This window comes from Microcaecilia unicolor, chromosome 13 (assembly GCF_901765095.1).
Source record: "Microcaecilia unicolor chromosome 13, aMicUni1.1, whole genome shotgun sequence".
Taxonomy (NCBI): domain Eukaryota; kingdom Metazoa; phylum Chordata; class Amphibia; order Gymnophiona; family Siphonopidae; genus Microcaecilia; species Microcaecilia unicolor.
In genome coordinates this window covers 26156006-26172754 of record NC_044043.1, presented here as the reverse complement: position 1 = coordinate 26172754, position 16749 = coordinate 26156006, and the positions used below count along the sequence as shown (strand labels likewise).

Sequence of the window (16749 nt, the reverse complement as noted above, 5' to 3'; positions counted from 1 at the left end):
GCACTGTGCGAATAGTCACTCCTGCCTCAGTGAACTGCAGAAAAGGCTCTCGACAAGAGAGCGCCTGGAGCTCGGAAACTCTTCTGGCTGAAGTGATAGCCACCAAAAAGACTGCTTTCAACGTCAGGTCTTTCAGAGATGCCCTCAACAAGGGTTCAAAAGGCGGCTTCTGCAATGCTCTTAGCACCAGGTTGAGATTCCACGCAGGCACCACAGAGTGCAGAGGAGGGCGCAGGTGATTAACTCCTTTGAGAAAGCGCACCACATCTGGCTGTGAAGCCAGGGAAACACCCTTCAGGCGGCCCCTGAAGCAAGTCAGAGCCGCTACCTGGACTTTAAGGGAACTGAGCGACAGGCCTTTCTCCAGACCTTCTTGCAGGAACGCCAACACTGAAGAAATTGGAGCAGTGAAGGGAGAAAGTGAGCCTGCTTCACACCACGCTGCAAAGATACGCCAAACCCTGGCGTAAGCAGTAGAAGTAGAGCGCTTCCTCGCTCTCAGCATAGTGGCGATGACCTTGTCTGAGAAGCCCTTCTTTCTCAGACGCTGCCGCTCAATAGCCAGGCCGTAAGACCAAAGGGGGAGGGATCCTCCATCACCACGGGACCCTGATGCAACAGGCCCTGCTCCACTGGCAGCTGCAGAGGATCGTCGACTGAGAGCCTGATCAAGTCCGCATACCAGGGACGTCTGGGCCAATCCAGACCCACCAGGATTATCCGGCCCGGATGCTTTGCCACCCGGTCTAGCACCCTGCCCAACATGGGCCAGGGCGGGAACACAGAGAAGCTCTTGTGTCGGCCACTGTTGGAGAAGAGCATCTACTCCCAGGGATCGAGGGTCCCGTCCTCTGCTGAAAAAGCGCGGCACTTGGCAATTGGCCGATGACGCCATCAGATCTAGGCTCGGCTGGCCCCAGCGCTTCGTGATGTCCAAGAACGCCTGAGCAGATAGCTGCCACTCTCCGGGCTCCAAGGTATGGCGACTGAGAAAGTCCGCCTTGACATTCATGACTCTAGCAATGTGGGCCGCTGACAGCTGTTCCAGGTTCGTTTCCGCCCACTGGCATAGATTCATGGCCTCCTTGGCTAGAGGAGTTTCCGGCAGCACATGACCACATATAGGGAGGCAAAAGTTTGCTCTCTATCTCCACCTGCTGGTAGATGGACACAACCCACCAGTCTATGGATTGATCAGCATGATGATATGGAAACGAGTGTTAAATCATGAAGTGGAACCTGGGCAGACTGGATCAACTGTGCAGGTCTTTACCTGCCATTTACTGTTACTATGATACCAGTGATGCATGCTATTCCTAGCAAAATCTCTGTTCACTCATCTCTAGTTGCTTAAGGGGTCAACTGTGCCATAGTTAGGAATGGGTGTGCGTATTTTATATTTAAACACACATTCTAAAATCTGTTGGAAGGAGTTATACCTCCGTATGAAATGAAATAGCAAGCCATACATTTGCATCCGTGCTTGTTCCCCTTTCCAGTAAAAAGGTCAAATGTTTGAATTGGCCTTTGGAATACAATAGTGGTACAGTTAAATTAGTGACTTTTTAATATTATGAATATTTTTTTTATTGTGATCTGCCTCAGATAAAAGTTGAAATATAAACTGTGAAATAAATAAAATAAGCATCCTCACATCAAAACCACCTTAAAATGTCACAGCCAATTGCTCATACAATGCAAATGCAGATCTGCAAAGTCTGTGTTGGGAGGTGAGGCTTGAGAAAGAGAAAGGTGTTGAATGAGGTCAGTCCCTTCAAAATGTTCACATGAATGACTAATACAGAAGCAACCTCAAAAGAAGGCTCTTACCTTGCTGCTTCAGCCAAGCCCGTTCCTGGATGAAACCAACAAAGGGAGCAATACCAGTTCCAGGCCCAATCATGATCACAGGTGTGCTGGATTTGAAGGGTAGTCGGAACTGCGATTTCCTCACAAAAACAGGCACAGCTGACTTGTGTCCATTGTCAGAGGGCACTTTGTTCTTCAACCAGTTAGTTGCTACTCCTTTGTTCACACGGCCAGTCTTGGTCTCATATTCCACAACCACAGCACATATGTGGATGGAGTTGGGGTGCACCTATGAGGACCAGAAAGGTCAGAATTGGAACAGACTTTTTTTTTTAAATTTATCTAAGTTACACTACCTGGGTATTAGTCCCATCTGGGAGTTATCACCCCTCTTAAAATCACATCTGCTTTTCAGGCAGTGGCCTTAACTCTGGAGACTGGGCCAAACAGTTTAGACCCAAGGTTTTCAACCCAGTCCTTGGAATCAGGTTTTCAGGATACTCACAATATAGATTTGAATACAATGGAGGTAGAGCATGCAAACTTAGTTTATGCATATTCATTGTAAATATCTGGAAAACCCGACAGGCTCGCTGAATTCTGAGGACTGGGTTTAGGAACTCTGTTTAGACTGAAAGTAAAAGAAGTTTTGTAAACTCTGTCTAAACCAACAGTTCAAAGATCAGACTTCATGTATGGATGTCTATCCACTAAAGCAAGAAACTGGGTTTAATAGCATCTGGGAACATTGAAAGAGATGAGTGAAGGGGTTCCCAGTACTGGACCAAAAGTGGGTGCTGCAAGGCAGGTCTGAAGTGAATTAGTAGAGCTGTGTGCGAGTCTCAGGACTGGAACAGTGACTGGGTTCTGTGCTTAGATAAATTGTATGTGGCCAAATCGCTTTAAATGCCATTCTTGGGATACAATTATTTCCACATTTTACTAGTGCAACGTTTTATTTTCTTTACACTATACTGAATGGAAGTTTGTTTTCTTTTAATAAAATATTTTGAAAAAATAAATAGCAAGCTAGCAGTGCAAGGTTGCAACAGTATGAAACTAACCTTGGAAGAGGACGCGATGGAGTAATAGCGAGCCTGCAGACGTGGTAGCAGTTCACAGAGATGGTCGATGGGAGGCCGCAGAGAGGGCATATCTTGTAGGATGGCCAAAATGTTCCTTCTGGACTCCAAAACCCAGTTGAGATAGAGCGCCTAAAAAACAAAAGATGCAGCCCATAAAAACAGGGAGGAACATCATCCTATGTTGAGTACACAGCTGTAGCCACCTCTGCAGACTTTGGATGTTATCAGGATGTTATTTGCACAGGTTTCTTTACAACATCCGTAAAATCCGCCCCTTTCTTTCCGAGCACTCTACCAAAACCCTCATCCACACCCTTGTCACCTCTCGTTTAGACTACTGCAATCTGCTTCTTGCTGGCCTCCCACTTAGTCACCTCTCCCCTCTCCAGTCGGTTCAAAACTCTGCTGCCCGTCTCATCTTCCGCCAGGGTCGCTTTACTCATACTACCCCTCTCCTCAAGACCCTTCACTTGCTCCCTATCCGTTTTCGCATCCTGTTCAAACTTCTTCTACTAACCTATACATGTACTCACTCTGCTGCTCCCCAGTATCTCTCCACACTCGTCCTTCCCTACACCCCTTCCCGTGCACTCCGCTCCATGGATAAATCTTTCTTATCTGTTCCCTTCTCCACTACTGCCAACTCCAGACTTCGCGCCTTCTGTCTCGCTGCACCCTACGCCTGGAATAAACTTCCTGAGCCCCTACGTCTTGCCCCATCCTTGGCCACCTTTAAATCTAGACTGAAAGCCCACCTCTTTAACATTGCTTTTGACTCGTAACCACTTGTAACCACTCGCCTCCACCTACCCTCCTCTCTTCCTTCCCATTCACATTAATTGATTTGATTACTTTATTTTTTTTTTGTCTATTAGATTGTAAGCTCTTTGAGCAGGGACTGTCTTTCTTCTATGTTTGTGCAGCGCTGCGTACGCCTTGTAGCGCTATAGAAATGCTAAATAGTAGTAGTAGCATTCGATACACTGCGCCAAGGGACGGAAGTGGGAGGGACTCCACAGCCAGGAAAATTTCCACTGAGCAGACTTTTTTTTTTTAACACAGAACTCAAAAGCCCAGTCATTAGCTGGACACTGTTCAAAGCAAACACACTCAGGTCAATTTTAGAAGTGTATGAGTTTTCCACATGGAAACCATGGAAAAAATTGTTCTTATAAAACTACATGGCTGAATACGCACATATATGTGCTCAAGCATTCTCAGGGGTGTAGTTTGGGCAAAGCTGTGATGTACACAGCTGAGGGGGAAAGCTGTGAAGATACTTACCTGTAGCAGGTATGCTCCGAGGACAACAGGCCTTATATTCTCACTGATGGGTAACGCAATCCCGCGCTGCCCAGTCTGGAGCTTCTGACAAGTATTTAAAGAGCTTTGTGGAGTGTGAGCCATGCTCCACTGTGCATGTGCGAGTGCCTTCCTGCCTGCCAAGAGATCGCGTTACCGCATTTGAATACTACAGCATTAAAAAAGAAAAAATAGGAGACAACTCCAAGGGGAGGTGGGAGGGTATGTGAGAATATGCGGCCTGCTGTCCTCAGAGAATACCTGCTACACTATCTTTGCTTTCTCAAAGGACAAGCAGGCCTATCTATTAATGGGGAATGCCTAGCAACCAGGCTCACCAAAAACAATGGTCAAATGTGCCTTGCAACAGTAAGGACAAAACAGAGATCAACCTGAAACTAAATACAAACTGGAACAGAATAAAATGAGTGGGGGATGGGGGGGGGTGGAGTTAGATTCTAGACCCAAACAGATTCTGTGATACTGTATGTCCAAACCGACACCATAGGAACTTACTAGAGTCATCTATTTTTATTCAATATTTCAGATCCATAGACCTGGTCATGCTGGACCTTGCAGGGCATAAACTACAGTATAATTCTACACTACCTCCCCCTCCCTCCTGACATGGGGCATCCGTCAACCTCTGCTGAACTGCTGGTTCTAAGTCGGAGACAAGCATCCATAAGAGTTTGCATCAGTATACTTAGATCACAGATAAGTACACAAGTACATAAGTATTTCCATATTGGGAAACCAAAAGTCCATCAAGCCCAGCATCTTGTTTCCAACAGTGGCCAATTCAGGTCACAAATATCTGACAAGATCCCAAAAAAGTACAAAACATTTTATGCTGCTTATCCCAGAAATAGTGGATTTTCCCCAAGTCCAATTTAATAATGGTCTATGTATTTTTCCTTTAGGAAGCCATCCTGGATGCCACATCAAAAAGTGTCATAAGCATTCCTGACCAAGAACTTATGACATGTCTACTGCTTGGCCAACTGGCGAAGCAACTTGGCATGCTTTGGTGGGAGTCAGCCATCTTGTACACCGAGTCCCACAAGTAGATGCTTGTGAAGAGCTGGTATGATTGTATCCATGACATCTTCCTTCCAAAAGAGTCCAAGGTTCTAGCTTCTCTGCCTGGGGGCACCAAAGCATAGTCTCTAGAACTTCTGGATCTTTTGAAGGTGGATTCCACCACATGGCAGGATGAGGCAACTGGGGCTTATCAAAACCAGGTGTGCTGTGGATCCAGTACATGGCATCAATATTTTTGGGCAATACTGGGACAGACAGAGGGGACTCCCAGCTCCGCACAACAGCTTTGGAGTAAGTATAATCAGGAAATCCAATGCGTTAGCGTTTAACTTTCAAAAAGGAGAGTGATAACATGAGAAGGACAGTGAAAAAAAAAACAAAAAAAAAAACTTAGAGGAGCAGCTGCAAGAAAATTTACATCAGGCATGGATGCTGTTCAAAAATACCATCCTGGAAGCCCAAGCCAAATATATCCCGTGTATTAAAAAAGGAGGGAGGAACACCAAACGTCAGCAGGCATGGTTAAAAAGTGAGGTGAAGGAAGCTATTAGAGCTAAAACAAAATCCTTCAGAGAATGGAAGAAGGAACCGACTGAAAATAATAAGAAACAGCATAAGGAATGTCAAAGTCAAAAGCAAAGCGCTGATAAGGAAGGCAAAGAGGGACTTTGGGGGAAAAAAAAAAAAAAAAAAAAGACTGCGTTGTAGGCAAAAACACATAGTAAAAATTTTTTTTTTAGGTATATTAAAAGCAAGAAGCCAGCAAAAGAATCGGTTGGACTGCTAGATGACTAAGGGGTAAAAGGGGCAATCAGGGAAGACAAAGCTATAGAGGAGAGATTACATGAATTCTTTGCTTCGGTCTTCATCGAAAAAGATTTGGGAGAGATACCGGTGCCAGAAAACCATTTCTGGCACCGGTATCTCTCGAAGCTGACGAGTTGGAGAAGCAGAATGAAATTTCTATAAACCTAGAGGATGTAATGGGGCAATCTGACAAATTGAAGAGTAGAAAATCTCCTGGACCAGATGGTATTCATACCAGAGTACTGACAGAATTGAAAAATGAACTTGCGGAACTATTCTTAGTAATATGTAATTTATCTTTAAAAACGAGCATGGTACCAGGAGATTGGAGGGTAGCCCATGTAACGTCGATATTTAAAAAAGGTTCCAGAGGGGATCTGGGAAATTATAGACTGGTGAGCCCGACGTCGGTGCCGGGCAAAATGGTAGAGACTATTATAAAGAACAAAATTACAGAGCATATTCAAAAGCATGGATTAATGAGACAAAGCCAACATGGATTTAGTGAAGGGAAATCTTGCCTCACCAATCACATTTCTTTGAAGGTGTGAACAAACGTGGATAAAGGCAAGCCGGTTGATATTGTGTATCTAGATTTTCAAAAGGCGTTTGACAAAGTACCTCATGAAAGACTCCAAAAGAAATTGGAGAGTCATGGGATAAGAGGTAGTATCCTATTGTAGATTAAAAACTGGTTAAAAGACAGAAAACAGAGAGTAGGGTTAAATGGTCAGTATTCTCAATGGAAAAGGGTAGATAGTGGGGTTCCTCAGGGGCCTCTGCTGGGACCGCTGCTTTTTAACATTTATAAATGATCTAGAGATGGGGGGTCACGTGATGTGCTAGAGGGAGCAGGACGTGAGGAGAGCTCTCTCTGAGGAATCTGGCCCCCTTTGCGGTTTAAATCTAACCCTGCGTAACAGAACAGCGGTCCAAGAACACCAGCGGATAGTCCAAAGTGGCATGGACAAATTTGTGGATTCCACTTCCTTAGTGATGGCGAGTAGAACAAGTAAACGCGACAAAGAAAAGCCTCGGGTGGAAGACACGTTGGCGGAAACAAAATGGCCGCCGGGTGGGAGCGCTGGATTCTCTAAGGAGCAACTCGCACAGCTGACAGCGGTAGTGGAAGCCGCCATAGAACCGAGGCTGGAGAAACTCTCGACGTAAATTGCAAACTTTACAGCATCGCAGGCAGAGCTACTACTATTTAGCATTTCTATAGCGCTACAAGGCATACGCAGCGCTACACAAACATAGAAGACAGTCCCTGCTCAAAGAGCTTACAATCTAATAGACAAAAAATAAAGTAAGCAAATCAAATCAATTATTGTGTACAGGAAGGAGGAGGGTAGATGGAGGCAGGTGGTTACGAGTCAAAAGCAATGTTAAAGAGGTGGGCTTTCAGTCTAGATTTAAAGGTGGCCAAGGAAGGGGCAAAACGTAGGGGCTCAGGAAGTTTATTCCAGGCGTAGGGTGCAGCGAGACAGAAGGCGCGAAGTCTGGAGTTGGCAGTAGTGGAGAAGGGAACAGATAAGGATTTATCCATGGAGCGGAGTGCATGGGAAGGGGTGTAGGGAAGGATGAGTGTGGAGAGATACTGGGGAGCAGCAGAGCTCACCCAGCGAACGCGTCTCAAATCTGGAAGACGCCACCGCGACAACCCCGGCGGCCTTGAGTAAACTTAAAGACTCGGTAGACTCACTTACTGCTAAAATAGATGAACTAGAAAACAGGTCCAGACGGTCTAACCTACAGCTGATCGGTGTTCCGGAGTCGGTGGGAGACAGAATTCTTATCACGGAGTTGGAGGCCTGGCTCAAAAACGAGTTTGCCCTTTCTGACCATGCGGGGCCCCTGAGCTTGGAGAGAGCGCACAGGCTGGGACGCGCTCGAGAAGACCGCCAGACACCGAGGCCAGTGATAATCAAAGTTCACATCTATGCACACAAAACAGAAATACTGAACGGCTATCGTTGGAAACGGGAAGCCACAAAGTTTAAAGGTAACTCTGTACGAATATATCAGGACTACTCTGCTGCTTTGCAAGAGAGACGGAAAGTGTTCACCCCGCTGTGTAGCCGGCTGCATACCTTGCAAATCCCCTTCATGTTAATATACCCAGCAGTATTAAAAGTTAAACAGAATGGAGTCTGGAGATCGTTTGATTCGGAACAAGCAGCTAAGGACTTTGTGGGTGGCCTTGAAAGCAAAAGAGATAGTGGCAACACTGGCTGACCGGAAGAACTTGCACAGTACGGAGAATCACTGGTTTGGGACAAGAGCTGGAGTTAAGGTCCATGGACATTTATGAGGAACAGTTTGCAGGGCAACACTCTTGGATATGGGGGTTAGAGAACCTCACCATTAAGGTGACTTTCAAGTTGTTGTTGTTTGGGAGGGAGAGGGAGGAGAAAGGGGGGGTAGACAAAAGGAGGGGAGGGGAATAATGCTAGATGAGATGGTGGATGGTGTGAATGGAGCAGGGGTGATGTATGGGAGGTTGCGGTGGTCCCCTGTAAAGACACAGTGCAAGCCTCCCTGGGAGAGGGGCTGGGCTCCTGGGGAGTTTGACATTAGTATTCTGAAGGTGCCCATGAGGAAGAAGAGAAATTAATCGTAATACTCTAAAGATTATATCTTGGAACGTCTCTGGTATTACCTCACCAGTGAAAAGGTACAAGATCCTCACACAACTTAAGAGGCAGGGGGCAAACATAGCATGTTTACAGGAAACAAAATTGACGGATGCAGAACATGCAAAACTCAAGCAGCAATGGGTGGGCGATTGCTACTTCTCCTTATCAGGGAATAGGAAAAGTGGAGTGGTCATACTAGTTGGGAAGGGACTGCCATGTCAAACAAGGTAAAATTATGTATCATACCTGATAATTTTCTTTCCATTAATCATAGCTGATCAATCCATAGACTGGTGGGTTGTGTCCATCTACCAGCAGGTGGAGATAGAGAGCAATCCTTTTGCCTCCCTATATGTGGTCATGTGCTGCCGGAAACTCCTCAGTATGTTGATATCCAAGCTCCATCCGCAGGACTCAGCACTTAGAGAATTACACCCACAAAGGGACACTCTGCCCAGCTCACCACCGCCGAAACGGGGGAGGGGAATCCGTCCAGCTCATCCCCGCGGAGCGGGGGAGGGACACCACACCCGCCGATGCGGGGGGATCTGGCTTATCCTGCAACCGCAACCGCGGGAGGAGCTGACTGACCCTAACACCGCCGAAGCGGGAGGGGTACAAAGCTGCCCTACTGCCGCACGAAGCGGGAGGGAGCGCCGGCAGAATTTATGTCTCAATCCAGCCCCGTAAAACGGAGGGGAGAGGAATGCAGCAGCTCACTGTAACACAAATTCGTCTCAACTCTTGAAGAATCCATTGAAAAACTTGAACACGAAGTCCTCCTGAACAGGAACTGAAGACTAAACTTGAACCTGAAATGAAACCAGAATATAAACAATACAGATATCTGGGAGGGGCTATGGATTGATCAGCTATGATTAATGGAAAGAAAATTATCAGGTATGATACATAATTTTACCTTCCATATCATCATGCTGATCAATCCATAGACTGGTGGGATGTACCGAAGCAGTACTCACCCAGGGCGGGACATAGAAATCCCTGACCGCAACACTGAAGCTCCAAACCGGGCCTCCGCCCGAGCAGCCACAGTCAAGCGGTAATGCCTGGAGAAGGTATGGGCCGATGCCCAAGTTGCCGCCTTGCAAATCTCCTCCAAGGAGACGGACCCGGCCTCTGCCATCGAGGCCGCCTGAGCTCTAGTGGAGTGAGCCTTCAGCTGGATAGGCGGCACCTTCCCCGCGGCCACATAAGCCGCTGCAATGGCTTCCTTGACCCATCTTGCCACTGTAGGCTTAGCAGCCTGCAGACCCTTACGAGGACCTGCAAACAGGACAAACAGATGATCCGACTTCCGGAAATCATTGGTCACTTCCAAGTATCTGATGATGACTCGTCTCACATCCAGATATTTGAGAGCAGAGTATTCCTCTGGGTAGTCCTCCCTACGAAAGGAAGGGAGACAGAGCTGCTGATTCACATGGAAGCGAGAAACAACCTTGGGCAGGAAGGAAGGCACTGTGCGAATAGACACTCCTGCCTCAGTGAACTGCAGAAAGGGCTCTCGACATGAGAGTGCCTGGAGCTCGGAAACTCTTCTGGCTGAAGTGATAGCCACCAAAAAGACTGCTTTCAACGTCAGGTCTTTCAGAGATGCCCTTGACAAGGGTTCAAAAGGCGGCTTCTGCAAGGCTCTTAGCACCAGGTTGAGATTCCACGCAGGCACCACTGAGTGCAGAGGAGGGCGCAGGTGATTAACTCCCTTGAGAAAGCGCACCACATCTGGCTGCGAAGCCAGGGAAGCACCCTTCAGGCGGCTCCTGAAGCAAGCCAGAGCCGCTACCTGGACTTTAAGGGAACTGAGCGACAGGCCTTTCTCCAGACCTTCTTGCAGGAACGCCAACACTGAAGAAATTGGAGCAGTGAAGGGAGAAAGTGAGCCTGCTTCACACCATGCTGCAAAGGTACGCCAAACCCTGGCGTAAGCAGTAGAAGTAGAGCGCTTCCTCGCTCTTAGCATAGTGGCGATGACCTTGTCTGAGAAGCCCTTCTTTCTCAGACGCTGCCGCTCAATAGCCAGGCCGTAAGACCAAAGGGGGAGGGAACCTCCATCACCACGGGACCCTGATGCAACAGGCCCTGCTCCACTGGCAGCCGCAGAGGATCGTCCACTGAGAGCCTGATCAAGTCCGCATACCAGGGACGTCTGGGCCAGTCCGGACCCACCAGGATTATCCGGCCCGGATGCTTTGCCACCCGGTCTAGCACCCTGCCCAACATGGGCCAGGGCAGGAACACATAGAGAAGCTCCTGTGTCGGCCACTGTTGGAGAAGAGCATCTACTCCCAGGGATCGAGGGTCCCGTCCTCTGCTGAAAAAGCGCGGCACTTGGCAATTGGCCGATGACGCCATCAGATCTAGGCTCGGCTGGCCCCAGCGCTTCGTGATGTCCAAGAACGCCTGAGCAGATAGCTGCCACTCTCCGGGATCCAAGGTATGGCGACTGAGAAAGTCCGCCTTGACATTCAAGACTCCGGCAATGTGGGCCGCTGACAGCTGTTCCAGGTTCGCTTCCGCCCACTGGCATAGCTTCATGGCCTCCTTGGCTAGAGGGGATCTCTTGGTACCTCCCTGGCGGTTGACATAGGCCACAGCCGTGGCATTGTCCGACAGGACCCGTACTGGCTTCAACGCCAGTACCGGGATGAACTCCAAAAGCGCCAACCGAATGGCTCTGAGTTCCAGGAGGTTGATAGACCACTTTGCCTCTGCAGGAGACCAGAGCCCCTGCGCTGTCCTTCCCAAGCAGTGGGCTCCCCAGCCCGACAAAGAGGCGTCCGTCGTGACGACAATCCACTCCGGGGTCACCAGAGGCATTCCTGCAGACAACTTGTCTGTCTGCAGCCACCAGCTCAGCGCCTTGCGCACTGCTGGGTCCAAGGGAAGGCGCACAGCATAATCCTCCGACATCGGAGTCCAGCGCTGCAGCAGAGAGAGTTGTAGTGGTCTCATATGAGCCCTGGCCCAGGGCACTACTTCCATCGTGGCCGTCATAGAGCCCAACAGCTGCACATAGTCCCAAGCCCGAAGAGGAGAGGCTACTCGGAACTGGTCCACCTGAGCCTGAAGTTTGACAATCCGATTGTCTGGCAGGAACACTCTGCCCACTTGGGTGTCGAATCGAACTCCCAGATACTCCAGGGACTGAGTCGGGCGCAGCTGGCTCTTCTCCCAGTTGATGATCCACCCCAGGGAGCTCAAAAGAGCAACCACCCGGTTCACAGCTTTGCCGCACTCTGCATAAGAGGGGGCTCGGATCAACCAGTCGTCCAGATAAAGATGGACTTGTACTCCTTCCTTTCGCAGGAAGGCCGCAATGACCACCATTAATTTGGAGAAGGTCCGCGGAGCAGTAGCCAACCCGAAAGGGAGGGCTCTGAACTGGAAGTGTCGGCCCAGGACTGCAAAACGCAGAAAGCGTTGATGAGGAGGCCAGATGGGAATATGCAGGTACGCTTCCTTGATGTCCAAGGAAGCCAAGAACTCTCCTGCCTTCACTGCCGCTATAACAGAGCGGAGAGTCTCCATGCGAAAGTGCCGCACTTTCAAGGCCCGATTGACCCCTTTGAGGTCGAGGATAGGCCGGACAGAACCTCCTTTCTTTGGTACCACAAAGTAAATGGAGTAACGTCCCTTGCCAATCTGATTTTCTGGCACCGGAACGACCGCACCCAGGCGTATCAGGTTGTCCAAGGTCTGCTGCACTGCCACAGCTTTGACCGGAGACTTGCAGGGAGAGAGTACAAACCCGTCTCTTAAAGGTCGGCAGAACTCTAGCTTGTAGCCGTCTCTGATGACTTCCAGCACCCAAGCGTCTGAAGTTACCCTGGTCCACTCGCCCAGAAACGAGGACAGGCGTCCTCCAATTTGCACTGGGCCATGGACCAGGACCCCGTCATTGGGTACGAGACCCTGGGGGAGGACCGGAGGGCGCACCTCCGGGACGGCGGTCTCTGCGAAAGGAATGGTGCTTGGGGGAGAAGTTCCTCTTGAAGGAAGAGGGGGCAGAGGAGCCCGACTTGCCCGGGCGGTACCGACGGGCTTCCTGAAACCGTCCTCTGGAGATACCGGGGCGAGCACTGGCCCGAGCCCTGACCTCTGGTAACCTCTTGCCCTTAGACGTGCCGAGATCGGTCACAATTTTGTCCAGCTCGACCCCAAAGAGCAGCTTGCCTTTAAAAGGCAACTTAGCCAGGCGGGACTTAGAGGCGTGGTCCGCAGACCAATGTTTCAGCCAAAGCCACCGCCGCGCAGAGACTGTCTGAGCCATACCTTTAGCCGAGGCTCTCAAGACATCATACAGCAAGTCTGCCAAATACGCCAAGCCCGACTCCAGGGCCGGCCAATCAGCCCTCAAGGAAGGATCCGAGGGGGAAGCCCGCTGCACAATCGTCAGGCACGCCCTGGCCACGTAGGAGCCACAAACTGAGGCCTGCAAACTTAAGGCAGCCGCCTCGAAGGACGACCTTAAGGCCGCCTCCAATCTTCTGTCTTGGGCGTCCTTTAGGGCCGTGCCACCTTCCACCGGCAACGCCGTTTTCTTAGTCACCGCAGTGATTAAAGAATCCACGGTAGGCCAAAGAAAGGCCTCACGTTCACTTTCAGGCAAAGGATAGAGGCGGGACATAGCCCTAGCCACTTTGAGGCTCGCTTCCGGGACATCCCATTGAGCCGAAATTAAGGTGTGCATGGCATCATGCACGTGGAAGGTTCTAGGCGGGCGCTTCGTCCCCAGCATAATGGCGGAGCCAACAGGGGCTGAGGGAGAGACGTCCTCCGGAGAGGAAATCTTTAAAATGCTCATGGCCTGCATTAACAGGTTGGGCAAATCCTCCGAGCGAAAGATCCGTGCTGCAGAGGGGTCATCCGCTCCATCCGAGCGGGAATCCGTCTCCTCCAAGGAATCCCCAAAGGACCGTTGGGAGAACTCAGATACACTGCCCTCATCTACATCAGAGGAAACAGCGTCCTCTAAGGCCTGGGAATCCACCCGAGGGCGTTTACTTCCGGGGGCCTCAACCCCTTTATCGGACAAGGGAGAAGGGGCAGCGTTCTGCATAAGGAAGGCCTGATGCAGCAGCAAAACAAACTCGGGGGAGAAACCCCCCAGACTGTGCACTTCAGCAGCCTGGGCCACAGCCCTAGACGCATCCTCAACCGGCGCTCGTAAGAGCGGGGGAGAAACATGCTGCGCATCCAAGATGGCGTCCGGCGCGACACTCCGCGAAGGAGCCGCGCGGGAAGAACGGCGCTTAACTTTAGCCGCTTTTATGCCGTCGCCTAAATCAAGGGCGGCCATGGCATGAACGTCTCCCAGCTCAAGGGCGGCCCAAGAAGAAGCCGTCCGAGCAGAGTGGCCGGCCAAGATGGCGGAGGCGAGCAGCGGGGGATGGGTGTTTATGGCGGGAAAAACCGCCGCACCGGAGGAAGACCCGGGACACTGACCGGCCTCCGAACTGACACCCAACAAGGGCGAATCAGACTTTAATACCCCCGCATCCCCGCTAGGAGCGCACACGCGGTCCGGGGAGCGATTCTTCGCGCCCTCGCCCTCCGACGCCATAGGCCACGTGGAGATCAATCGGGGAACCCCCTGCCCGCTATAAAAAAGGTAAAAATTACCTGCTTCTCGCTCCGAGCTGTAACGACCTGGTGTCCCAGTGAGTAGCTGCAATAAACGTTTAAATAAACGTCGAAATAAACGCCTTTAAGGACGTCCAAAATTTTTTTTTTTTTTTTTTTTTTTAACGGAGCCAGCGGGAGGGGGGAGAAAAGGAGGGACCTGGCGCCACCAGGTTTGCACTTGCTCAAGAAGAGCCCTCGACCCCAGGCACTCAACAAAACCTAAAAATTAGGCTTGGAGGCCTAGCCAGAGCTGCTGCTGTGTGTGACCACCACCTGCTGAGATAGAGAACATACTGGGGAGTTTCCGGCAGCACATGACCACATATAGGGAGGCAAAAGGATTGCTCTCTATCTCCACCTGCTGGTAGATGGACACAACCCACCAGTCTATGGATTGATCAGCATGATGATATGGAAAACTGATATATAAGGACACAGAGGGACAGGATTGTTTTATTGTACATTAATTACCAGGGGCAAAAATTCTACTTGTGTACAGTTTATGGCGCAAATAATTATAGCCCAAAATTTTTTCAGTCTCTTATTGCGTTGGGAATGAAATACACAGATGCACCCTGGGTGTGGGCAGGTGATTTCAATCAAGTACAGGATCCTACATTAGACAGACTCTCCCCCCAGGCGACTCCAGTGGTGGGGAGGGGGAAGTGACTGCCGATTCTTTGTGATCAATTACATCTGACAGATGCATGGAGATCCCTCCACCCCACCACTAAAGATTATACTCACCAGTCAAAGGCCCATCAATCTTGGTCTAGAATAGATTACATCTTGATATCTACCTCGTGGTTCTTTAAAGTCCAGGCAGCAACAATAGGCCCAATGGCAGTATCGGATCATACTATGATCTGGATTGATCTAGAGTTTTCGGGGGGGGGGGGGGATTCCAGAGGGTGGGCGCTGGAGATTCCCTTCGTACCTATATCAGGATTCACAATTTAAAGACTATTTACTTAAGAAATGGCAATTCTATGTAGACACGAATTTAGCCACTTGCGAGTCGCCAATAACATTTTGGGAAGCCTCCAAGGCAGTTATGAGGGGGGCATGTGATAGCATACTTGAGTGCCAGGAAGAAACGCCTGGCTTCAGGTATTCTGAGACGAGAGGGAATATGGATCAGCAAGGAGGAAATATTTATTACACCCAAACGAGTCTAATAAGGAGTTGATGTCTGCAGCCCAGGTAGCATTGAATTCCCTTATACACGATCAGGCTCTGAAGCAACTGATGGTCAGGCGCCTGAATTTTCAGCGTTTTGGCAATAAGTCGGGTAAACTTCTAGCGAGAATAGCAAGAGCTAACATGCCACGACAATTTATACCAGCCGTGGTGAATAATAAGGGAAAGAGAGTAACCCAACCGCAGGAGATCACAAAGACATTTCAAACTTACTTTACAGATATATATGCCGCACAGGAACGCTTTCAGGGCCCACTAGCATGGGACTATTTGGAGGACGCTAGAATGCCTAAGCTAACGGAAGAGGCACAGCGGGCGTTGGCAACCCCGATAAGGGCACAGGAGGTTCATAGAGTCCTAAAGACGCTGCGTCTGGGTTCTGCACCGGGGGCGGATGGGCTCTCCAATGAATATTATCGGTTGCTGTTAGAGCAAGTGAATGGGCCCCTGGTGGAATATTTTGACGCGGTGGTGGAACAGGGGTTCTTTTCGCCTGGAGAGAATATGGCTTTAATAACCCTAATCCCGAAGCCAGATAAGTCGTAGGATCAGGTTGAGGCATATCGACCCATATCGCTACTGAATGTAGACGTTAAAATACTGTCTCGGGTGCTGGCAGAGAGATTGATGTCTTATATACCTAGCCTTGTTGGAGACCATCAAGTAGGGTTTGTGAGGGGGCGGCAGGCCACACAACACGTGCGTAGGGTGCTTCTAGCAGGGGCATACGGGTAAAATACGGGAGACCCACTACTATTGGTAAGCCTAGATGCTGCCAAAGCCTTTGATAAGGTGAATTGGGACTATTTGTTCCAGGTGTTAGATTACATTGGGTTGGGGGGCTGGTATCTGGAGGTGGTGAAAGCGTTGTATAAAGACACCCAGGCAGAGATATTGATAAATGGAACTAGATCCGCTTCCTTTCGGGTGAAGCGAGGGGTGCGACAGGGCTGCCCGATGTCACCGTTACTGTTTTTACTGTATCTTGAACCCCTACTCCGTACTATCTTGTTAGACCTAGAGATAAAGGGGGTAACCATAGACAAAAAATTAAAATACTGGCCTTTGCAGACGACATGTTTCTTACACTCACACACCTGAGAACATCAGTAGAGAGATTGCTGGAAGTGATAGATGAATTCAGTTTCTTCTCTGGGCTACAACTAAACCTACAAAAATCATTGGCTTTGCCAATACCAACGACGCTGCGCTCGGAG

The 16749-nt window shown here is 49.5% G+C and overlaps 1 protein-coding gene across 4 annotated transcripts in view; it reads right to left on the bottom strand.

The window, feature by feature from the left end:
- LOC115456823 (NADPH--cytochrome P450 reductase) overlaps nucleotides 1-16749 on the bottom strand; it is a 260347-nt gene that overhangs the window by 30493 nt on the left and 213105 nt on the right. For all 4 annotated transcript variants that reach the window (XM_030186142.1, XM_030186140.1, XM_030186143.1 and 1 more), the window contains 2 exons: nucleotides 2874-3023; nucleotides 1831-2098 (listed from right to left, as the gene is read on the bottom strand). In XM_030186142.1, coding sequence (XP_030042002.1) covers nucleotides 1831-2098; nucleotides 2874-3023 — 418 coding nt within the window. The remainder of the gene's footprint in view (nucleotides 1-1830; nucleotides 2099-2873; nucleotides 3024-16749) is intronic.